Genomic DNA, 22558 nt, shown 5'->3' with positions numbered 1-22558 from the left:
CTTTTACAAACGCTTTGTGTTTATTTCTCCTTAGAACTGAGTCTTTACTTGGATTTTGGTTTGCACCAGAAACATAGCAGCCTGAAGGCAACGAGGGCAGTTTGTCCAGTGCATGTCAAGCCTCACTGTGGCCAAATGTACAGCCAATGATATTTTCTGAAATCCATGCTTGAAGATTGAAAATTGTCCCTCTCTTTGCTGCAGTAATAGCCTTTATCCTTCTAAGTGTCCTACACTATATTAAACGATTTCTGTGAGAATTTGATTGTGGCATTAGCACAGTCAGGGGTGTATGAATCAAAAGCCAATTCAATGCATCATAAAGGTACCGAATCGAGTTTGGTGAACGTAATCTGAAAGCTCCATAACCCGATGCGTGGATGGTTTTATACCCCACTTCATCAAGTAAGGTGTCCTTAGGCTCATGTGCAGATCCACTACTTCCTATTTTATTGGTCAGTGCTTCCCCTTGGAGATAGACACCTGAATTCTCTCACGTCCAGTTCACGTTCAGTTTGTTTAAGCGGTTATCTTGTGTGGATCTGCTTCTGTAAACATCAACAGTTATGTAAGAGGTTGAAAAGGAAGGATCACTGTACACGTGCCCTGTGAGTCCCAAAGAATATCTAGTAATCGGATAGGGGCACAGATGTATGGACAATGACCAAAAGAAGATGTGATGGGAAAGAGTGAACCACCCCAAAAACGATTCTACACGTTCAGCAGAAGGAATTTTCTCAATTTTCCGATATAAACCTGATATAAAAGTCCTGAAGGGGGGCCGCTGTCATATTGCTTTGTATCGTCCTAGATTTACTGCTGCTTTACGTTGACAGATCTGATAAATATTTCAGGACCCTGAGGGAGCATCAGTTACCAGCAGCTCTTTGGCTCTGCTTTATCAGCGCGTTCGCTGAAAACTTGATGTTCTTTTCCCTTCTTCTCCGTCGGTGGAAAGAGCCCCAACAAAAGCCTGAAGGGTTATTTGCTCTTGAGCTGCTTTGAGACGGAGATTTTTTCAGATCCCCACGAAGCTCCGGCCTGGACAAAACGAGGGGGCCGAAACTCAATAGCGACGAGAGATGAATAAAACATGGAGCCGCGTCCCCGAAGGCCGATCACCCGAAGCTCCGCGGCTCTATAACTGCTGAAAGGCGACATAATCTCCCTGGGACAAGATCGCCGCCGAGATTGGGACGTCTCTACATAAATGAGAGCGTCCCTCTAGATGAATGGACGCTCTGTTGAAGGCCCAAGGCCGGACACTCTTCGGCAGAATGGACGGCGGTGGTGGCAGAGGCCTCGCGAGCCTAATCCGGGAGCTGCAGGGTGAGATTAAGAAGCTGGAGAGCGAGAACAGAGCTTTGAGGGGGCAGCTGAGCCGGCCAATCTCAGGGTTGGATCCACAGCTCGGAGAGGACAATTCTAGTAGTGCACACTTAAGGAGGAATGTCTCCGCACCAGCGCTGGAAGGGCAATATAAAGGTAAGGCAACAGGCTAGAGCTAATGGGCTATAAACATGTGCCTAGTTTGATATTGCAGCATGTTTTTGGCCCAGAAGGTAAGTTTAAAAGGCTACACCATGCCTTTATAGGAGTCTTTCATTTGATAAACTGGTTCTTCTTTCTTGTCTGTTTCCTTTTCTCACACAATACCTAATGACACTTTACAGTCGGTTAAAATTGTTACTTCTTTTTTGTCTGTTTCCTTTTCTCTGTGATAATTTCTGGATTTGCTTCTTGGGTGCTTTATGGTTGTTTCAATATTTGTCTTAAGTTAGAAATAGAATAACAAGAGGTGGTCTCTGACATTTGCTCAGAACTGTATTCACAAATGCATGTGGTGTGAGTGTGAGTGAATGAGTGAGTGTGTAGTTTGTCCAATGATTCAGGGTAGGTTCCAGATTTCTCAGAAATCTAGAGTACTTAATAAGGTGTTTGTCCCCTCATCCCCCTTGTAATACATTGCAATGAGGATCTAATTGCATTGAGCCACAGGAACATAAATGAGTTTAGTGATGTTCGATGAAAAGTTGTGATTCAAAAGATTCACTCCTAATTCACTCCTAGTCGTCCTAAAGGAATTAGATGCCACTCCAGGGGATGATTCCAATTCAGGGGTGATTTATAACCCTGTCACCAAAACAGCTGGTATGCACCACAAGCATCAGGTGCAGCTGCTTAAACTTGGTGTCTCTCCTCCACCAGAAAACATCATAATGACTGTGCGGCGGTACTCCATCTCTTCCAACACCCTCACCATTCCACAGAAGAAAGACACAGCAAAGAGCAGCAGCACAACTGACAACACGAACCGAGCCGACAACGGCAGCTTCAAGGAAATGCTACAGAGCAAACGCTCCCTTCAGCAATGCGTCAATCAAACCAGGTGAGCCTGCAGTGCCCTTACACAACTTCTGAAATTACTGAAAATATTTGCAGCTCAACAGAGTCACATTGTCCTTTTTAAGAGCCTCAAGTGTTCTAGTTACGACTGACTTACATCTGGATCCAAAACACAACTCGATTGAATGCTCCATCACTCCAGAGATTCCAGTCCCACTTTCACACAACATAGTTCTGAAAGAGTTTACACCACACTGGCCCATGCTCTACAATGCTCATGTGCCGCTGCTTCAGAGAGTTCACTTTGGCAGTCAGAGGGGCAGGAAGGTGAGAAGAAATCCATTCCAATTGGGGGGCATGTGTTCAGAGTTTAGATCTGAATCTGTTTCGATTACAAAGGAGGTTTGTGCACAACTGGAAAAGGTCAGACTCCAGGAAGTCTCTCCTGATCCAATCAGTTATAAATTAAACTCAGATTTGAGCCATCATTCTGGATATGAGCTTAGTGGATGTTGTGCATCATCGCTGTCCAAAGAAAAACGTATATCTCTGAAATAATAATTTCACAGGAGACTTTCAATGGAAATCAATGTAAAAAGTCTTAATTCTAAGTAATTCTGGAGCATATCAATTGGTCCATTCATCATTTTCAGTGTCACGTGAAGTACAGCTGTGTTCAAATCCACAAAAATGGAGGCACATATTTTTCTTTGGATTGTGAACACATATGACCCTGTATTTGTTTATGGAATATCTCTAAGATGGAGTTACACAAGTCTTTAATAACATCTCATAGGCCATAAATGTTTATGACTAAAGTAGCCTCTGTTATGACTGACGATGACTGGAATAAGCTGTTATAGATGTTTCAAAAGGTTTAAGACTCTTGTAATTAAATGGTATCATGTAGCCTTGTGACCTAAAGTGTTACCCATATTTCTAACATGAGAACCTTTCCATTTCAGAGCCAAAGTGAAAACGGTCACTTTCCTACTGCCCGTGGAAGACATTTACACCAACAGGCCGGTGTTACCCAACCGCATGGTGGACAAGAGCTCGTCAGACCTTAACGCAATCGTGGAAACGGACTCGTGAGGAGAGAAACGAACATCAACGGTGGGAAAGGCCGGAAAAGGACACAACAGTGTGGACGTGGACATCGAGGAGGTTTATCGCCCATGTTAACCGATTGCTGGCTCTTGTTTTCAGGTCAACCTGACGTTTGATTTGTAACACCTGACCTCCAGTCCATGACTCCAATTACAGATTTGGTTTCCCCCAAAATTCATCTGAGCACACCGACCTAGTTCTGCCCACAGTCTCCTTCCAGTTCTCTCACAGTTATTTATCTTCCAGCCATGATCCCGCCTCCTCACACAGGACTGGTTCTCGTTTCTTCAAAATCAAGTTACTGTGAGTGGATGGACTGCAACAGAGTATGAACTATCCAATCCTAGCACAGAAGACAGGGTTTCTCATGTGGTTAAAAAAAAAACGCCCATCTCCGGCCTTTGTGGAGATCAGGTGTCCACAAGTCCGATGCAGGTCAGATTCCCGCTAAGCCACGAGGCCCCTGCACGAGACTCCAGCTTGGTGTCAGTATCTCGTAATGTGACATCACAACACAATATTTATGCAGCTTTAAACAATGAACTTCTCGACATTTCTGCACAATTATGACATTTAGTTGAGATGCTACAAAGACTGAGATGTGTTTCAGACTAAGACTCACTGGACCGCACAATGGCATTGGTGCAATGACCTTATTTTTTTCTAGAATGGTATTTTCATACTGAAATTATATTCTGGATAAGCGGTTTCAGACATTGAATGAATGAATTAATATATGATCTCTCTCTATTTAACACCATAAAACAGGTACCAAGTAGGGTTGGACCATTTCGTGTAATCTATTTTGTCTGTGAAATTTTAGGGACATAAAATCTTACAAATATCTGGTTAATAGCAATATCACTGTAAACAACGCTTTTATGCATTTTTCCAGAGTAGAGTATTTTATATCAACATGCTCTAAAGATGGCCCCAAAACTGAGGGATTATTATGCATCTTGAGTTTGCCTCCAGTTCAAAATGTTATCACATGATGTGACACCGTTTGAGGAGCACTGATAAAACAGTTTGTTTTGTAAAATCCTCAAAGCCTAAGGCAGTAAGGGACAACTTAACCTGCTTTGTGAATTTGGCAGTGATCATGTTTATATTGTGATGTTCTGGGAATCATAAGCCTGCACTATAAAATCTCCAGCACTGATCTACGTTTTAGGTGAAATTTGACACGTTTTAGGTTCAATATTATTCTTGGTCAAAAGCTACTTACTGTTACTACAATTCCTGTTATGTTTACAAACCTGAACCATGTCCTGTAGTCACCTAAAAACCTGTAAATCTCTTATGTGTAAATCTCCTGTAAATACTAAATACACAGAGGCTATATTTGAGATGTTTAAGAGTCTGTTCATTATGTTTTATGTATATTCCTATGAACTGAATCCTCTAAAACCTCCAATGCAGAAAAACATATAAAAATGTATAACATACTGAAATATATCTCATGTTGTTTCTAATAGAAAGAAAATGCTTGTTTGTGTTAGTCCTATTTATTAAATCTTTACATATTTGTTATATTTTTTGTAAATTACTAAATCCCATAGGTGTATTGCTGTAACAGCTAAAATAGCCACCATTTTATAAACATAAATAGCGCAAAATTAATCTTTCAAATGGCAAAATCTTACTTGATGTTCACATTCTCCAAGCTTTTAAACCAGAACACAGAACCTGCTACAGACGTGTCTTTTGTTGTGAGCAGCAGGTGGAGGTTCAGCTCCATCAGGACCACAGCGTACGGCGTCTTCTTTCACATCAAAGTCTTCATTTTCAGACCTGCACCCACTCTGCAGACTTTCAGATCTCTTCTGGTCCCACCGGCTACCTGTTTATACACCACTGCTGTCAGAACTAAGCCTTGCTTTTCTTTTTCTTAAAAGATTTCTCTCAAAGGTTTTGTCCCTTTATTCAAATTATGCAAAATTATCAGATTCAAAAGAAGTGCTATCCCAAACGTGCCTGGAGTAATCCACCTTGTTTCACAAACATGAAACATGACACAGGTTACTGAGAGTAATGTGCATGTGTAAAAGATGTACCCAACTTAAAAGCTGCTTAGTTTTAAAGCACACACACAGAAAAACCTGGATACTGTATGTGTTCACTTGCCTTATATTCAAAGCAAGTTTTGAATATAGAAATATACCTGTCAGGCATTTAGCACTGGTCAGGGCTTCAGTTAAAGGAGCTGATGGCTTGTCTTCTGTCAGATTGTCGCCGTAGCACATGGCTACGGTCAGCCGTCTGTCGTCGCTCTGAACAGCTGAGGGTAGAGGAGACAGCGAGAGAGTAGAAACAGTTCAGGACGAATGGAAACAAAATATGAATTGTGCTACATTCGAACTAGTATTTCCTGAGTACTGAACTGTCATCACAAAACTGGGACCCACACTAAAAACAAAAAACAGCCATTTGTTGCACTGTGTTTAATATTACTAAGTATTTTTGATGTACCTTGTACAGAACTTCTAAAGGAAGGAAGTTCATCACTGCAGTCACTGGAACAAACAGACTCCTGACCAGAGCCAGCCTCCCTCACCAAGTGTCCCAAAATCTCAGCATTCAAAGCTCTCAGGTTCTTCAAGAGGAAGTAGGTCCGCATCCGGCCTTTACCCTTCACCTCTATCTCCCCTCTTTCCTCCATCTGAAAACCCTTCTCCTGCAGAGCGCTGGACACAGGGCATGGACAAAACTCATGGGATTTTAGTCATAATATTCGCATACAGGGTTAATAACACAAATAAAACAAATTAAGGCAATTAATGCACCCACATTTCCACACTAAATGACCAGTGGCAGATTTATGAGAGTACGTAAGGTAGGGAAGGGAATGAACAATTGGCATTGAGAAGCAATCATCATTGTTTTGATACTGCGGCAGATTTACACATATTTAAAGGCTAAGCAGCAGCTCTATGAAAGTGTCAAACAAATAAATCCAGTGGAGTTTGAGTTCCTAACTTGTGTTTATTGATCGTCAGAAAACATGTTATTTCTTACTAATTCAAGGAATAAGGTTTAAAAGACCGTTGGTCCCCCCCCAACGGTGTTGGGAAACTCTAATAGGCGTCTTGCCTGTGACGTAGATGGTGGACAACAACTCTAGAATCTGCACTTAATTTAATGCAAAATGACGAAAAGGTGTGTTGTTTTTGGCTGCAATCATTCAATGTACAGTGGGACATCTGTGAACAAATGGCCCAAAGATCCCAAAATATCCAGAAAATTGACTAAATTTGTCCACTTTAAACGGGCACATTGGAAAGGTCCATCCACTCACTCCGTTATCTGTAGCTCATTTCACTGGAGCTTTTCCAACAATATGGGCATGTAAGGACACCAACGAAAGGTGTTCAAGAGCCTCTGTAACATGGAGGTAAACAGGGTAAGGACACTCACTTCGCCTGTTTTAGTTGGTGTTAGTTAACGTTAGCTTGACTCGCTAAACTCGGTGGCTCAGATTATACTCGGCTACGTAGCTGCATTACGGAGGTTTAAAGTGTCGGATGAATTCGAGTTCGACTTCGATCACATTTACAAGAATAACGGTACCTCTAAATCTGAGTTTAGCTTATTGCTAGGCTATTGTCATGAATAATGTTGGTTATTTAGCTAGATACTGTCATAACAGTCAGTCATAACGGTGTTTTACCGCGGCGTTGTTCAGCTGTTGTCCACCAGTGACGTCACGGTTGCGTTCAAGAATTTCCGTGGCGAGCTCGGGTTTTTCCATCAATTTAATAAAATTGTCAGTTTTAAAGCAAATTAAACAGCTATTTTCATTTTAATTCATACTTAAATACGTCAGTAACTACAATAATGTGGAATATTCATGGAAGTCCATTATGTGGTGCTTAGCCTTTAAAAATAATGTACTGTGCCTTTGTTTTTATCACACACTTTATGTGCACGTTTGATGTAAAGAAATTAAATAAACATTAATTAAAAGCAATATTTATGAAATTATATTATTTTCGAAATATTATTTTCGCTTTTTTATCTTTTAAATGTTGGATGTGTGAGTTTAATTTCCCTGAGAATAAGCTAACCATGCTAACACCTGTTTTAGAGGGAGACTCACTGATACACAGTGGGGCTGAGGTGAATTTTGTCGGGCAGTCCATGGCTCTCCATGCGGGAAGCAGTGTTCACCGTGTCTCCAAACAAACAATAACGGGGCATTTTCTCTCCTACTACACCAGCAAGCACGGGACCACTGTGCAAGCCCACCCGGATCTACAAGCAGCAGTCAATCACAAATCACCAAAATTCATACATGTAAATCAACACTTACTCTTAGCCATCAATTTAGAGGTCTAAAATATGGCCAAATAAAAACGCAGCTGAAGGCGTTTGTAGATGCATTTAATTGTTTTTTTAATGTTGCCTTAAAAACGTTTCATTGGAGAGGAAACTCCAGCCTCATACTAAGATTCGACGGACCTGAATTGGGCCTCCTGTGACAGGGTTGGTGACCTCTTTTATGGCCATTATCATGCCAAGGGCGAAGTTTGCCACTCGCTGTGCGTGACTGGACACTGGGATAGGAACCCCACCCACCACCATGTAGGCATCACCTATTGTTTCAACCTGTAGAAACAAAAATGTCCATAAAACAAAATCAGGACTCAAAAAAAAAGTCCCATGTGTTAATTATTGAAAATATACCACACCGTTTTCTACAGAACCTTGTGGTTGACATTCCTTCACAATTATTTTAACTACTTAATAACTTGTATTATCAAGCTATTTAATGTTTGGGAAAAACTTAATAACATGTAGAAATGAGATATTTAATTATCCCATTCCCAAGCATTAAATATCTCATTCTCGTACCTTATTAATTAGTTCCCACATGTTAAATATCTCATTATCATGACTTATTAAGATTTCTGCATGCCTTGATTTTATTACAAAAGGATTCCACCAATAGTGCTCCATAATTTTCAGAATACATTATATAGATTATGATTTTCTATGCAATTGTGAAAATATTCAGAGATAAATTATTGTCGTCATAATGCTGCCACCTCTTTTTCTTACAAATAATTATAAGATTTATTCAGGACGCCTGCAGAGAGTAATGGGTTCACCTTGTAGACGTTGTGCACGGTGGTGAGGCGGTCGAATCTGAGGTACATGGAGTTGAGCATGTTGACGATCTGTATGGGTTCACACTGAGAGCAGATGGTGGTGAAGGTGACCACATCACTGAAAAGGATGGTGCACTCCTTAAACTCACCTAGAGACACAATGAGGACTAGAAATTAAAGTTAAGTTTAATTGCACTGAGTAAATAGTGACTAAATCATAGAATAAAGTCTGTTTATGTAAGCATTTTTTAAGATAATGATTGCACTTTTTCTGATACACCACAACACATTTGGAGGGTTCTTTTTCATATTAAATCCATCTTTTATTTTAGAAAAGTAAGGACAAGATCGTAAAAGTAAGCCCCTAGGTTGCCAGATATTAAACATATTATACACCCTGAGAATACACCCTGGAGGTGGCGCCAGTCCTTGACAGGGCAACACAGACACACACACACATTCACACCTACGGACACTTTTGAGTCGCCAATCCACCTACCAACGTGTGGTTTTGGACTGTGGGAGGAAACCGGAGCACCCGGAGGAAACCCACGCAGACACAGGGAGAACACACCACACTCCTCACAGACAGTCACTCGGAGGAAACCCACGCAGACACAGCGAGAACACACCACACTCCTCACAGACAGTCACCCGGAGGAAACCCACGCAGACACAGGGAGAACACACCACACTCCTCACAGACAGTCACCCGGAGGAAACCCACGCAGACACAGAGAGAACACACCACACTCCTCACAGACAGTCACCCGGAGGAAACCCACGCAGACAGAGAGAGAACACACCACACTCCTCACAGACAGTCACCCGGAGGAAACCCACGCAGACACAGGGAGAACACACCACACTCCTCACAGAAAGTCACCCGGCGCGGGAATCGAACCCACAACCTCCAGGCCCCTGGAGCTGTGTGACATTACCTGCTGCGCCACTGTGCCGCCCCTATGGCTAGATTAGTTTCATTTTATATTTTATAATTGCAACCCATTACTGAATTCTCAAACAAATCTAATGACACTGAGAAAAGAACCTGCTTTGAGGCAGTTTCACAGTCTTTTCTTTAACTTGGAGCTAGGATAAGGGGGATTTTTTCCAATTTGGGGGACAACTGACTCACTGCCCCTCGTAGCGGGAATCTGTGCGTGTGACTGTGTCCGTAATTCCTCTGTTAAGTCTCAGTTATTCACCTTCTTGTGAAAGTGTGTAGTTTGTGTGGGTTTAGGGAGTAAGTCAGAGTGACAGCGAGTTTTTCAGTTCAGTTCTTCAAAGTTACATCTGAGAGCCGTAGGGTTCCAGCAGCAACTTCCAGCTTCCAGCTTCGAATAAAGAGATAAGCCTTTATTAAAAATGAATGAGTCTATGGCAGAGTCTTAGAAACATCCAGCATCACCACATTTTCTCACTCCTTCCAGCTCTGGTTTAGATCTACAGAACACTCTCCAAGTGATGAAGTGAATATCTGTGCATTTGCATCCCATGCATGTCCCACTTGCAAAAACATAAAGCAGTATGTGGAATGTAAATAAAAAGGCAGAAATATGTAAATGCATCTGGACTCTGACTTGTTTTAAGATGTGATGCATTTAATAGAACTGGCTTGTAACTCACTCACTCGCTCACTTACTGAATTATATTTCTCTAAATTCTCCACAGGGGGCACTATTCAGTGCTTCATATAAATAAAACATTTGTTAAACAAATATACAAACCATGCAAAGGTTTACGTTTATTTGTATGTGTTCATTCTAAAATTAATTCTTAAAATATGTTCCTGACCTTCAATCCCTCAGACAGCACTGCATTCAAAACAACTCATTTATATGTACTTCCAATTATATTTAAATGTAAGCTAGACATTTATTTAAATAACGTTTCTTACCATAAAACTGTCTAAGCAAATCATTAAATCTGTATAACATCCAACCCTGCAGCAGCGTTTTTCTCTCCTCATCTCACTCACCGGCATCCACTCTCTTGCCTTCTTTCAGCTGATTGGCCACATGTTTCGGCAGCATGGCGTACAGCAGGTTATCCGTCTTCTGCTTCTCCTGCTCCAAGTGCTGTGAAAGCTGCCGTAGCTGCTCTTTTTTGCGCTCCAGCTGGCTGGATAGCTCCATCTCGGCCAGCCGCTGCTGATTGAGGAGGATGAGGTGGCGTGTGGCATCATGAGGGGCGATGTCGGACAGGTACATCCTCCTCTCCTCCAGCTCCTGAAGACTGCGGAGCAGAGGGGACGCCTGATACAGCATACAGCCCATAGATGCCATCCACAACATCTGACCTAAGAATAGAGGAGAAGGGTAAAGTGAACTGGGTCTATTCTACATTGTTCTTCTACAGTTTATTCAGTTGTATGAAATATTTTGTGTGCAGACTGTGTAATAATAACGTCAGTGAGTGTTGACACCTCTGAGCTGAAGCATGGGTGCGTCTCTCCAACTCTCTGGCATCATGTCTCTCAGAGTCTGAAGCACAAAATGGCTGTTGATGAATTTGCGGATGCTGGCGATGGTGAAGGTGACCTCAGGGTGGAGGATGGTGAAGTACTGATCCAGCTGGATCCCCATGGTCTGGAGTCCAGGAACTATCCTCTGAACCGTCACCCCAGCCTGCCTCACCCTCAGCTACATCGAGGTATGAATAAACAGAAGAAATGAACACTTGTAGAGTGCAGTGTTTTGTAAATCAGCAGCCAAGATGGGCAGAGCGACTGAAACTAATACTCTAGTAAAAGTAAGAATATCTGAGCAGCTCAGAAAACTATGTAGATACTGTGTAAGATTAAGAGCTGCAGTGAAACTTCCTGTCTCTAACAACATTGATGATTGCACAGCGTTGTTATTCTGTTTTTGTATCATACTAGTCTGAAATAAAATAATAAATGCCAAAATTAGAGGTGTGGCCAATCACAAAGCACACTATAACAGTGTGGAACGAAAAAGAAACTCAAGCTAAACATTAAATCTACAATCATTTATTACTATTTACAAATGTAATTGACTACAATTAAAAGTATTTTTATTTTTAAAAAATACACAAGAATGTACACATCTTTTAGTATATTATTTAAATAAGGTACTTGCATAAACGTATTTACTCAATTAGATACTATCCATCTCTATGCAGAAGTGTTGAGCTTTATTAAACAGATACAAGACAAAACCAACATTCAATTTCATCATATTGTTCATGCTGGAACACAACCTTGTATCTCCATTTGTAATATTTTTAACGTAATTTGGAAATATCCGTCGCTGTTAACATGGAGTGAATATTCCACAACTAAATGACCAAAAGTATTTTATGATCATTATCATAAAATCATTAGATTTCCTTACACCAGCGTTTCTCAAACGCAGACATACAGTCACCCGGAGGAAACCCACGCAGACACAGGGAGAACACACCACACTCCTCACAGACAGTCACCTGGAGGAAACCCACGCAGACACAGGGAGAACACTACACACTCCTCACAGTCAGTCACCCGGAGGAAACCCACGCAGACACAGGGCGAGAACACACCACACTCCTCACAGACAGTCACCCGGAGGAAACCCACGCAGACACAGGGAGAACACACCACACTCCTCACAGACAGTCACCCGGAGGAAACCCACACAGACACAGGGCGAGAACACACCACACTCCTCACAGTCACCCGGAGGAAACCCACGCAGACACAGGGAGAACACACCACACTCCTCACAGACAGTCACCCGGAGGAAACCCACACAGACACAGGGAGAACACACCACACTCCTCACAGACAGTCACCCAGAGGAAACCCACACAGACACAGGGAGAACAAAATCAAACTCCTCACAGACAGTCACCCAGAGGAAACCCACACAGACACAGGGAGAACAAAATCAAACTCACCCCTGCGCCCTGCACCTGCCTTTGATCATTTTTGCACAGATTGAAAAGTGAGAAACTGAAGCACAGTTTAAATATTAGGCCAGTTTTCTGTATTTCTGAATGTTTGAACATCAATGTTAATGTTGTGTCTGGTGTTATAAAGTTAAGCTACTGATTTAGAGACAGAAGTTGGTGTTACCTGAATGAATTAGAGAATTGTAAACTTGCAGGTGTATTTTATTACCATTTACTGGGGGCGATATGGGACAGGTGGCGTGTGGAAATTCCCCTTCGTCTCAGATGGGGAATGATAGAAAAAGTTTGACTGCCTTACACTGAAGCTAAAAAGGGTTGTTTCCTTCTTCTATAGCACTGCATTTATGGAGACACAAGGTTTGTCAGACAGCACTGATATATATTTAAACCGGGGCACAACAATCAGGTCTGATCTTATTCATGCTGTCTTACTTCTTCATCAAACACGATGTGGAAAGGAAAGGCAGTGCAGAATGTCTTCAGGTCTACACACAGCTCTTCAGGGAACACAGGCTCAAATCCCCTCAGAAGTTTGCCTGAAAACATTTTGCATATGTTATAAACACCCCTTGTTTCTTGGTGCAGTGGCACGTTGAGCAAATTTGCCAAAAATGATAGAATAACCCATGTCTAAGAATGCATCATGAAGGTGGAAGTTTTGAAAATGTACAACTTTCACGTTAACAAGGCTCTGTGGCTTTTACAGGTACCTTTCCCCAGCTGCACCAAGCCCCTGACTGTCTCCCAGTGATTCCTTCGTGCCGCACACATGTGTTTCTTAGTCTGCCTTGGTTTCTCCATCTCCTAGAAAGATAATAACGGTGTGTATTTGGTTAAACTCATTGTGCACGTTCTGTGTATAATCTCCTTTGTAAATATCTCTGGTTCTTAAATTTAGATTGAAAACTTCAGTTGTGGACCAAGATTTAGCTCAATGGAACAAAAGTGATTTTTTGTGATTGCCATTAAATATTTAAGTGTTTTTCGTGCTCTTTCAAAGTTAAAACTGAAGCAACATTATACAGATTTTTTTTACACACACTTGTTTATACAAAACATATTTCAGCTGAATTTAATCTGCTTCAGGTAGAAAATACACTTTTCAATTGATTAAAATGCAATTTCATGTGTTCTTGTCTTTTTCAAATAAATCAGTTAAAGACAGCACGATTAATAATAATATAACGATATAAATGACCTCCTGTGTTTTGGAGCATGCGCTGTTTACCTGTTTGTTGCTGTGCTCTGTGTGGTGTCTGCGCTCCGAGGCCTGAGTGAGTTTTGAGGCTGATGTTGTGTTGATGTTCCTGCTGTTTATTTTGTCTGAAATTGCTGTGTGATGAGTTATGAGGAAAACTACATGTTCCTTCTTCCCTGTTCTCTCCACCTCCTCCATCTGATTCACAATCTCCATCTCTATACGACTGCTGAAGAAGTCTTTCGCGACGGCTCCGATGATGCCTGATTATAATCAGAACAATTGAATTTCTTACTCAAACTTTCTTTCAGATAAACTCTTACAAACACTGCACATCTGTACGAGCGAAACCTGCAACGATTCATTATTAAGAAATTGTTATCTGTAGAAAAGTATGTTGTTAAGTTTGTTATTATGAGGGGGTCTCTACTGGCAAGTTTGATCGCCTGTGATGATGCCTCAGCCATTCAAGACTGGGAGTCATAAATATTTCAGGCTGATAGCTGGCGTAGGAGCCTGTCTGATGATGTGATAGATCTAGGCAGTGCACATTCTTTTTGGTTAATCCTCATTCATTCATTCATTATCTGTAACCCTTATCCAGTTCAAGGTCACAGTGGGTCCAGAGTCTACCTGGAATCATTGAGCGCAAGGCGGGAACACACCCTGGAGGGGGCGCCAGTACTTCACAGGGCAACACACACACACACATTCACTCACACCTCCGGACAATTTTTGAGTCGCCAATCCACCTACCAATGTGTGTTTTTGGACTGTGGGAGGAAACCGGAGCACCCGGAGGAAACCCACACAGGCACAGGGAGAACACACCACACTTCTCACAGACAGTCACCCGGAGGAAACCCACACAGACACAGGGAGAACACACCACACTCCTCACAGACAGTCACCCGGAGGAAACCCACACAGACACAGAGAGAACACACCACACTCCTCACAGACAGTCACCCAGAGGAAACCCACACAGACACAGGGAGAACACACCACACTCCTCACAGACAGTCACCCGGAGGAAACCCACGCAGACACAGGGAGAACACACCACACTCCTCACAGACAGTCACCCGGAGGAAACCCACACAGACACAGAGAGAACACACCACACTCCTCAGACAGTCACCTGGAGAGGGAATCAAACCCACAACCTCCAGGACCCCGGAGCTGTGTGACTGCGACACTACCTGCTGCGCCAACGTGCCGCCCTCTTTGGTTAATAAATTTTTTTATTTTTTTATTTACTACTAGTCCTTGACTTATTCTCAAATCTTATGTAATATTCTCACAGCACAAATCAAACACAGGGATTTAATAATTGCTGTTTTCATAGCAGTCCCTGAAGAAGTTACACTGGAATTAATTTTACACCCCAAAAATTCAGAATGTCTTGCCTCACCAGGCACAATGTGGCAGAGCCCCCTGCGGTCTGAATAATAGTGTAAGAGCATGGAGCCGTCATGGTTCTTTTCCACACGAAATGAGGGAGCGTTCATCTCCTGCAAACACATGAGGAGACGGTCTGATTTGAAACTGATGCTTGCATTAAAATCAAATTTGTAAAAACACTTTATTGATCCTAAAGGACATGATTTTCCAAAAACCTGTGACAGGTGAATTTTAGTCCACAAACTTTGTGAAATTCCCTCAAAAATATAAAAACAAATGAATAACTAACTATTTAAAAAGGGAAGATAGTGTGACACAGTGGTGATTAAGCTCTTTGCGAGTTATTTTACAAAAATAAAATGTAATCAAATGTAATTATCTTAATAATATATATATATTTATTGTCTACTTATCCTTCATTTGACCAGGTATCCATTTATATGCTGTGAAAAATTCACTTCTAATAACTGGACTGATAGAAACACTACAAAGTGCAACAAAATGTTTTACCCTGCTTTACCTGCATTAAATCTAAAATTTAAGGATGTGTATATTCTCTCCTGTAAAACGATAACTGCCATGTAAATAATACACTCTGTAGTTTCAGTTCCTTATAAAGAACTGCTGTCTGCATTTCTCTTCACAGAGCTACATTATTAATATTCCTTCTGAAAGCAGTTGTAAACAAAGCCTTTCATTAAAATCCTCCTCTGGATGAACTGATGTTTCTGAAGCTGCACCTGTGATCAGTGCTCACCTTGTACGAGAGCGAGAGGTAACCATGCAGAGCGTCCAGATTCTCCATGAACTCGAAGAGATTGGCTCCCAGTGTGCGCAGCATGTGGGCATAGCCAGATCTCTTACAGAACTCGAAGAAGTATTCCCCAAACTGCCTCAGCACCACACTCGCCTCAACATCTTCACAGAGAGAACAAAGGACTGGGTTGAAATGACTTGGTTTCAAATTTTTAGATGTGTAAATATCCAATCAGAACAGAGGATTAGGCTAGGATGTGTTTTATAAAGCAGAGCTCAGAGTATTACAGCCCAGTTGGAGCCCAATATATGTTATAGATACTAATATATAGTACATTATGTAAGGCTACATATTTATTCATTCATTCATTATCTGTAAGCACTTATCCAGTTCAGGGTCTCGGTGGGTCCAGAACCTACCTGGAATCATTGGGCGCAAGGCAGGAATACACATGCACTCACACACTCACACCTATGGATACTTTTGAGTCGCCAATCCACCTACCAACGTGTGTTTTTGGACTGTGGGAGGAAACTGGAGCACCCGGAGGAAACCCACGCAGACACAGGGAGAACACACCACACTCCTCACAGACAGTCACCCGGAGGAAACCCACGCAGACACAGGGAGAACACACCACACTCCTTACAGACAGTCACCCGGAGGAAACCCACGCAGACACAGAGAGAACACACCACACTCCTCACAGACAGTCACCTGGAGGAAACCCACGCAGACACAGGGAGAACACACCACACTCTTCACAGACAGTCACCCGGAGGAAACCCACACAGACACAGAGAGAACACACCACACTCCTCACAGACAGTCACCCGGAGGAAACCCACGCAGACACAGAGAGAACACACCACACTCTTCACAGACAGTCACCCGGAGGAAACCCACACAGACACAGAGAGAACACACCACACTCCTCACAGACAGTCACCCGGAGGAAACCCACACAGACACAGAGAGAACACACCACACTCCTCACAGACAGTCACCCGGAGGAAACCCACATTGAACACACATATAAAAGAAGTTAAATACAAGTAATATAAAACAAATGCATACAGCATTAATATATAAGTGAGAAAATACACTATTTATCGAAGCATTTCTAGATTCCCCCTATCAATTCATTTACTTTCAGCAGCATCCGATACAGACACAGATTTTCAAGAGTATTGTTTGTTTCATCTTTACAGAAAAGCACAAAACAAAATGAGATGCTTTAGAGCTGCGGAACAGGAGCCTGGGGCCACCATGCTCTAATGAACCTGCCAGCTACGTGACAGAGACACTACCTGTTGTGCCACAGTGTTGTCATATGTGCAATTACATGAATAAAATATACTGCTGCAACTCTCAAGGTTCACTTGTGTAGTCATGAATACATCAGTAGTAGTTACACTGTTGTTGTATCTATTATTAATGTGTAAATACAAGTTGGTTTTTATCTTATTTCAAAGGACGATTCACATTTCACATTTTTACACTTTAACATGACCTGATTCTACATTAAATAATGTGCTGTACCGAGCAGTCTGCAGGCCTCTGCTACCAGCCGCAGGGTAATCTCGTCCTGGTAGACTTCATATGTCATGAAGGTGTCCTGGACCCCAGCTTGTTCCCTGAAAAACAGCTTTCCTTTAAACCACTCAACATTTATTACAAGCAGTTAAGCAAGAATTTATACCGTTATTCGTGCCAATTACAAACTAATTCACATCTAACAATACCCTTCAATTCTCTTCAAATGTATATTTCATTGTTCAACATATGTATATATATATATATATATATATATATATATATTTTAAATAAGTTTTATTGCAGTTTTGCTTTCATGGTTCACTTAGAAAACAGAAGGTAATTGTGCATTAACGGGTGTCCACAACAGTAGGACTGTCCTCCAATGGCTCCCTGCTCCCTATACAGAGCACTTCACTTCATTGTCTGAAGCTATATTTGACTTATTCACAGCAGGTAGGTGTCGCAGTCACACAGCTCCAGGGACCTGGAGGTTGTGGGTTCGATTCCCGCTCCGGGTGACTGTCTGTGAGGAGTGTGGTGTGTTCTCTCTGTGTCTGCGTGGGTTTCCTCCGGGTGACTGTCTGTTAGGAGTGTGGTGTGTTCTCCCTGTGTCTGCGTGGGTTTCCTCCGGGTGACTGTCTGTAAGGAGTGTGGTGTGTTCTCTCTGTGTCTGCGTGGGTTTCCTCCGGGTGACTGTCTGTGAAGAGTGTGGTGTGTTCTCCCTGTGTCTGTGTGGGTTTCCTCCGGGTGACTGTCTGTGAAGAGTGTGGCGTGTTCTCCCTGTGTCTGTGTGGGTTTCCTCCGGGTGACTGTGAGGAGTGTGGTGTATTCTCCCTGTGTCTGTGTGGGTTTCCTCCGGGTGACTGTGAGGAGTGTGGTGTGTTCTCCCTGTGTCTGCGTGGGTTTCCTCCGGGTGACTGTCTGTGAGGAGTGTGGTGTGTTCTCCCTGTGTCTGCCTGGGTTTTCATCCGGGTGACTGTCTGTGAGGAGTGTGGTGTGTTCTCCCTGTGTCTGCGTGTGTTTCCTCTGGGTGCTCTGGTTTCCTCTCATGGTCCAAAAACACATGTTGGTAGGTGGATTGGTGACTCAAAAAGTGTCCGTAGGTGTGAGTGTGTGTGTGTGTTGCCCTGTGAAGGACTGGCGCCCCCTCCAGGATGTACTCCCCCCTTGCGCTCAATGATTCCAGGTAGGCTCTGGACCCACGGCGACGCTGAACTGGATAAGCAGTTACAGATAATGAATAAATGAAAGAGTTCAGTGTCACGGTCCGGAGACTACCTGGAATCATTGGGCGCAAGGCGGGAATACACCCTGGAGGGTGCACCAGTCCTTTGCAGAATGACACACACTCACGCCTATGGATAATTTTGAGTAGTCAATCCACCTACCAACGTGTTTTTGGACCGTGGGAGGAAACCAGCCCCAGCGAAGTAAACCCATACAGACGCGGGGAGAGCACACCAAACTCCTCACAGCCCTCCAGAGTGGGACTTGAACCCACAACCTCCAAGCCCTTGGAGCTGTGTGCCTGCACTGTGCCGCCTCCTAAACGCACAAAAATTCAATAATAAGCGAGTGGTGCAGCCTTTGGTTGAGTTTAAATGGCGTTTGCTGTTCGAGTGCAGAAGTCGTATTTTAGTCTACATAGTGCAGGGGTCGGCAACCTTTACCACTCAAAGAGCCGTTTGGACCCGTTTCACACAGTGAAGAAAACACTGGGAGCCACAAAACCCTTTTGAAATTCTAAATGAAATAACACTGAAATAACAGGGTTTTTTTTTTTTGCCTTTGTGCTCTGTATAAACAAACTACACTGTGTTACATTTATGAAATTAATGAACGACTGCAGAGAAAATGAAATAACATTTCTGCATTCAACAAAACATTTTTAACTTCGAAAAAAGACGTCGGGTTGAAGGTTAAGTAAAATACTCAATGTCTATTTGAGTCCTTGTAGTAATGGGGGGGAAAAACTTAAATTAACGAACTTAAATTATCCACTGGCAGCAAACAATACTGTCCTCTCTCTGCGTGTCGTCATTATTTTATTGGCGCGGTGCAGTCAGCGGTCAGAAAGTTCAAGGAACCGCACACTGGCGGGTGTCGCACATTGGAAGTTGTGACGTGTATAAAGAGCGACAAAAATTTTAAAATATTAAATATTAAAATATTTTAGATGTTACAAGATCGCCATAATCTTCATAGAATTACATTTTGAAAATGAACGAACCAAAATAAAATACATTTTAATTAAGTACTCATTAATTATTTTCAAAAGCTGAGCCGCATCAGAGGGATCAAAGAGCCGCGGGTTGCCGACCCCTGACATACTGTGATACAGAGGGAGCACGAAGCCAATTGAGATACAACCCGTGTTTGTGCTTTCCTTTCCTCATTTTACTCCGCGTGAGTTTGCGATGATGAAGCCACTGGTGCCACCTGGTGGACAATAATCATCATCTCAAGATTCAATCATAATTATTATTATTGAATACATTTACCTGAGTTTTGTCCATGTTTCTTCTCCAAACTTGTCCATCACCAGTGATTTCAAACATGTGTTGATAAAACCGTACTGTAAATAAAATAAGGGTTAAGATTAAGAAGGGTAAGGACCAGAAATAATTTCCCTAAATAATTAGAAATCAAATCAACAAAATTCAGTTAAACGAAGCAAAATGCAAGAGTTTGGGGAACAATAAAAATAAACATTTAAAAAATATATTTTTAATAATCAAATAATCAGTCATTTTGAGGTGTGTATATTTAACACATCTTATGCACAAAAATATATAGAATATTTGGGTTACTTTATTAAATACCTATTAATCATATAACTACCTCAGAACAGTCAAAATTGATCAGCAGTGCCCAAACATTTGCGCATGACTTTTATATTAATTATTGCTATTATTTTATATTAAATAATTTAATATGGACATTTCAAAGCTAGATTCTAGACACAAGAATCAAGACATTTATTTAGCTATTAAACCACATTTAGTTATTAAAACGACAAAATATTTGCTATATTGATATTGAGTCAGCATATGGAAGTTAAAACATAAAAAATTACCATTTCTGTGCTTCAGGTTTTGGTATATTCTCTTACGAAAAATATATTCATGTTTTGTTCTAGGCGAGTAGCGGCCCCCAAATAAATCCTCAGAGAAAATGCAGGTCGCTTCTTCTGTAGAGTCCTGCAAATCCTTTCAGTCGTGTTAAGTAGAAAAATGTGCCTGGAAACATATATAAATAATTCCCTTCCGATGTTTCTCCTGAATCTTTGAGGTCTTTATCTGAAGCAGAGCGGTGTGAAAAGCCCTGGGTTCCGAAAACGAGGCTTAACTTGGCTCCCCATTCGCCGCCTAAAACGAATTCTCCATTCCACCTTAAATAGTGCAGTAATTATATGTAACGACACTTACAGCGCCATTTAAGGTGGGGCTTACCCCCTACAATAATTCTCCTTCAGTAAAAGGAAGGACTCTTCTGTTTTACATTCCTTAGAAAACTTTATTTTATGAAGCAAGATTATAAGTAGATCATGAAATAAATTTATTATAAATATATAAAAATAAATAAATGCTTATCCAGTTCAGGGTCGCGGTGGGTCCAGAGCCTACCTGGAATCATTGGGCGCAAGGCGGGAATACACCCTGGAGGGGGCGCCAATCCGTCACAGGGCAACACACACACACACACATTCACTCACACCTACGGACACTTTTGAGTCGCCAATCCACCTGCAACGTGTGTTTTTGGACTGTGGGAGGAAACGGGAGCACCTGGAGGAAACCCACGCAGACACAGGAAGAACACACCACACTCCTCACAGACAGTCACCTAGAGGAAACCCACGCAGACACAGGGAGAACACACCACACTCCTCACAGACAGTCACCCGGAAGAAACCCACGCAGACACAGGGAGAACACACCACACTCCTCACAGACAGTCACCCGGAGGAAAACCACGCAGACACAGAGAGAACACACCACACTCCTCACAGACAGCCACCCAGAGGAAACCCATACAGACACAGAGAGAACACACCACACTCCTCACAGACAGTCACCTGGAGGAAACCCACGCGGACATGGGGAGAACACACCAATTCCTCACAGAAAAACTACATGTTAAAATAATATAATAACTACTGATTTCTATCTAAAAGAATACTTGGATATATGGAGTAGAGCTGGCCTGGATGTGCCTTTGGGCGGCACGGTGCTTTGGTGGTTAGCACGTTTGCCTCCTAGCAATGGGATCTTGGGTTCATGGCCTATCTGGGTGGAGTTTCCATGTTCTCCCAGTGTCTGCATGGGTTTCCTCTGGGGTCTCCAGTTTCCTCCCACAGTCCAAAAACATGGAGGTTAGGTGAATGGGCTTCTGTAATAACTGTCCTGTTGTGAGTGAATGAGTTTGTGGGAGTGAATATGTGTGTGCCCAGATATGGATTGGTGCTCTATCCTGGGTGAAGCCCTAGTGCCCAATGCAGTTCTCCAGGTAGACAGACGGTTGTTCCTGGTTCAAAGTATGCTGTGCATGTTTGCCTGACGCTTCTCACCAGTGTGTGTGTGTGGAATGTGTGTTGAGTGGAATGGCGCTCTGAGCAGTGTTGATTGTAAAGCGTCCTTGGGTATCCAGAAAGGCGCTATATAAGTGTAAATATACATTTTAAAAAATTGGCATCAGAGCTACACAGTGACAGTTTATCAGATTAACAGTCAGAATTCAATATTGTCTTGTGTACTCCTCAATATGTGTTTATCACAACTTTTTAGCCTCTACAATATTAGCCTCATTTTGTGAAGATGCACAATGTTATGGCCCAGTAATGTACGTTAAACTGTCTATATCTCCCTCAACACCAATATTTGCCCCACTTGCTTTATGAACAGGGCGGCACAGTGGAGCAGCATGTAGTGTAGCAGTCACACAGCTCCAGGGACCTGGAGGTTGTGGGTTCCATTCCCACTCCGGGTGACTGTCTGTGAGGAGTGTGGTGTGTTCTCTCTGTGTCTGCGTGGGTTTCCTCCGAGTGACTGTCTGTGAGGAGTGTGGTGTGTTCTCTCTGTGTCTGCGTGGGTTTCCTCCGGGTGACTGTCTGTGAGGAGTGTGGTGTGTTCTCTCTGTGTCTGTGTGGGTTTCCGGGTGACTGTCTGTGAGGAG

General features: G+C 42.4%; 2 protein-coding genes across 2 annotated transcripts; one reads left to right on the top strand and one right to left on the bottom strand.

Annotated features, from left to right (window-relative positions):
- Positions 1 to 1232: 1232 nt before the first annotated feature.
- On the top strand, positions 1233 to 3441 carry LOC136676068 (putative coiled-coil domain-containing protein 195). The gene is made up of 3 exons (XM_066652920.1): positions 1233 to 1485; positions 2209 to 2389; positions 3312 to 3441. Exons 1-3 carry the CDS (start codon positions 1233 to 1235, stop codon positions 3439 to 3441), a joined length of 564 nt encoding a protein of 187 aa, XP_066509017.1.
- Positions 3442 to 5018: 1577 nt separating this feature from the next.
- Positions 5019 to 20736, bottom strand: LOC136675612 (guanylate cyclase soluble subunit beta-2-like). Its single transcript, XM_066652254.1, has 16 exons — positions 20460 to 20736; positions 19885 to 19958; positions 17387 to 17481; positions 15845 to 16005; positions 15098 to 15197; positions 13714 to 13946; positions 13196 to 13289; positions 12918 to 13021; positions 10996 to 11212; positions 10549 to 10869; positions 8568 to 8716; positions 7918 to 8064; positions 7556 to 7710; positions 5929 to 6143; positions 5621 to 5737; positions 5019 to 5299 (listed from the first exon to the last, which is right to left on the bottom strand). Exons 1-16 carry the CDS (start codon positions 20460 to 20462, stop codon positions 5127 to 5129), a joined length of 2358 nt encoding a protein of 785 aa, XP_066508351.1. The 5' UTR covers positions 20463 to 20736; the 3' UTR covers positions 5019 to 5126.
- Between the last annotated feature and the right edge of the window lie 1822 nt (positions 20737 to 22558).

Source organism: Hoplias malabaricus, chromosome X1 (assembly GCF_029633855.1).
Source record: "Hoplias malabaricus isolate fHopMal1 chromosome X1, fHopMal1.hap1, whole genome shotgun sequence".
Taxonomy (NCBI): Eukaryota; Metazoa; Chordata; class Actinopteri; order Characiformes; family Erythrinidae; genus Hoplias; species Hoplias malabaricus.
This window is presented reverse-complemented; position numbering and strand designations above follow the sequence as displayed.

What these genes read in the sequence shown, in the direction of transcription:
- LOC136676068 (XM_066652920.1), top strand. Translation starts at nt 1,233, where the DNA reads ATGGACGCTCTGTTGAAGGCCCAAGGCCGGACACTCTTCGGCAGAATG. An exon ending in GCTGGAAGGGCAATATAAAG is followed by an intron (nt 1,486 to 2,208) that starts GTAAGGCAACAG and finishes CTCCTCCACCAG; the next exon opens with AAAACATCATAATGACTGTG. An exon ending in CAATGCGTCAATCAAACCAG is followed by an intron (nt 2,390 to 3,311) that starts GTGAGCCTGCAG and finishes TTTCCATTTCAG; the next exon opens with AGCCAAAGTGAAAACGGTCA.
- LOC136675612 (XM_066652254.1), bottom strand. An exon ending in CTTGGTGCAGCTGGGGAAAG is followed by an intron (nt 13,022 to 13,195) that starts GTACCTGTAAAA and finishes AAATGTTTTCAG; the next exon opens with GCAAACTTCTGAGGGGATTT. An exon ending in CAGTGCTAAATGCCTGACAG is followed by an intron (nt 5,300 to 5,620) that starts GTATATTTCTAT and finishes GTGTATAAACAG; the next exon opens with GTAGCCGGTGGGACCAGAAG.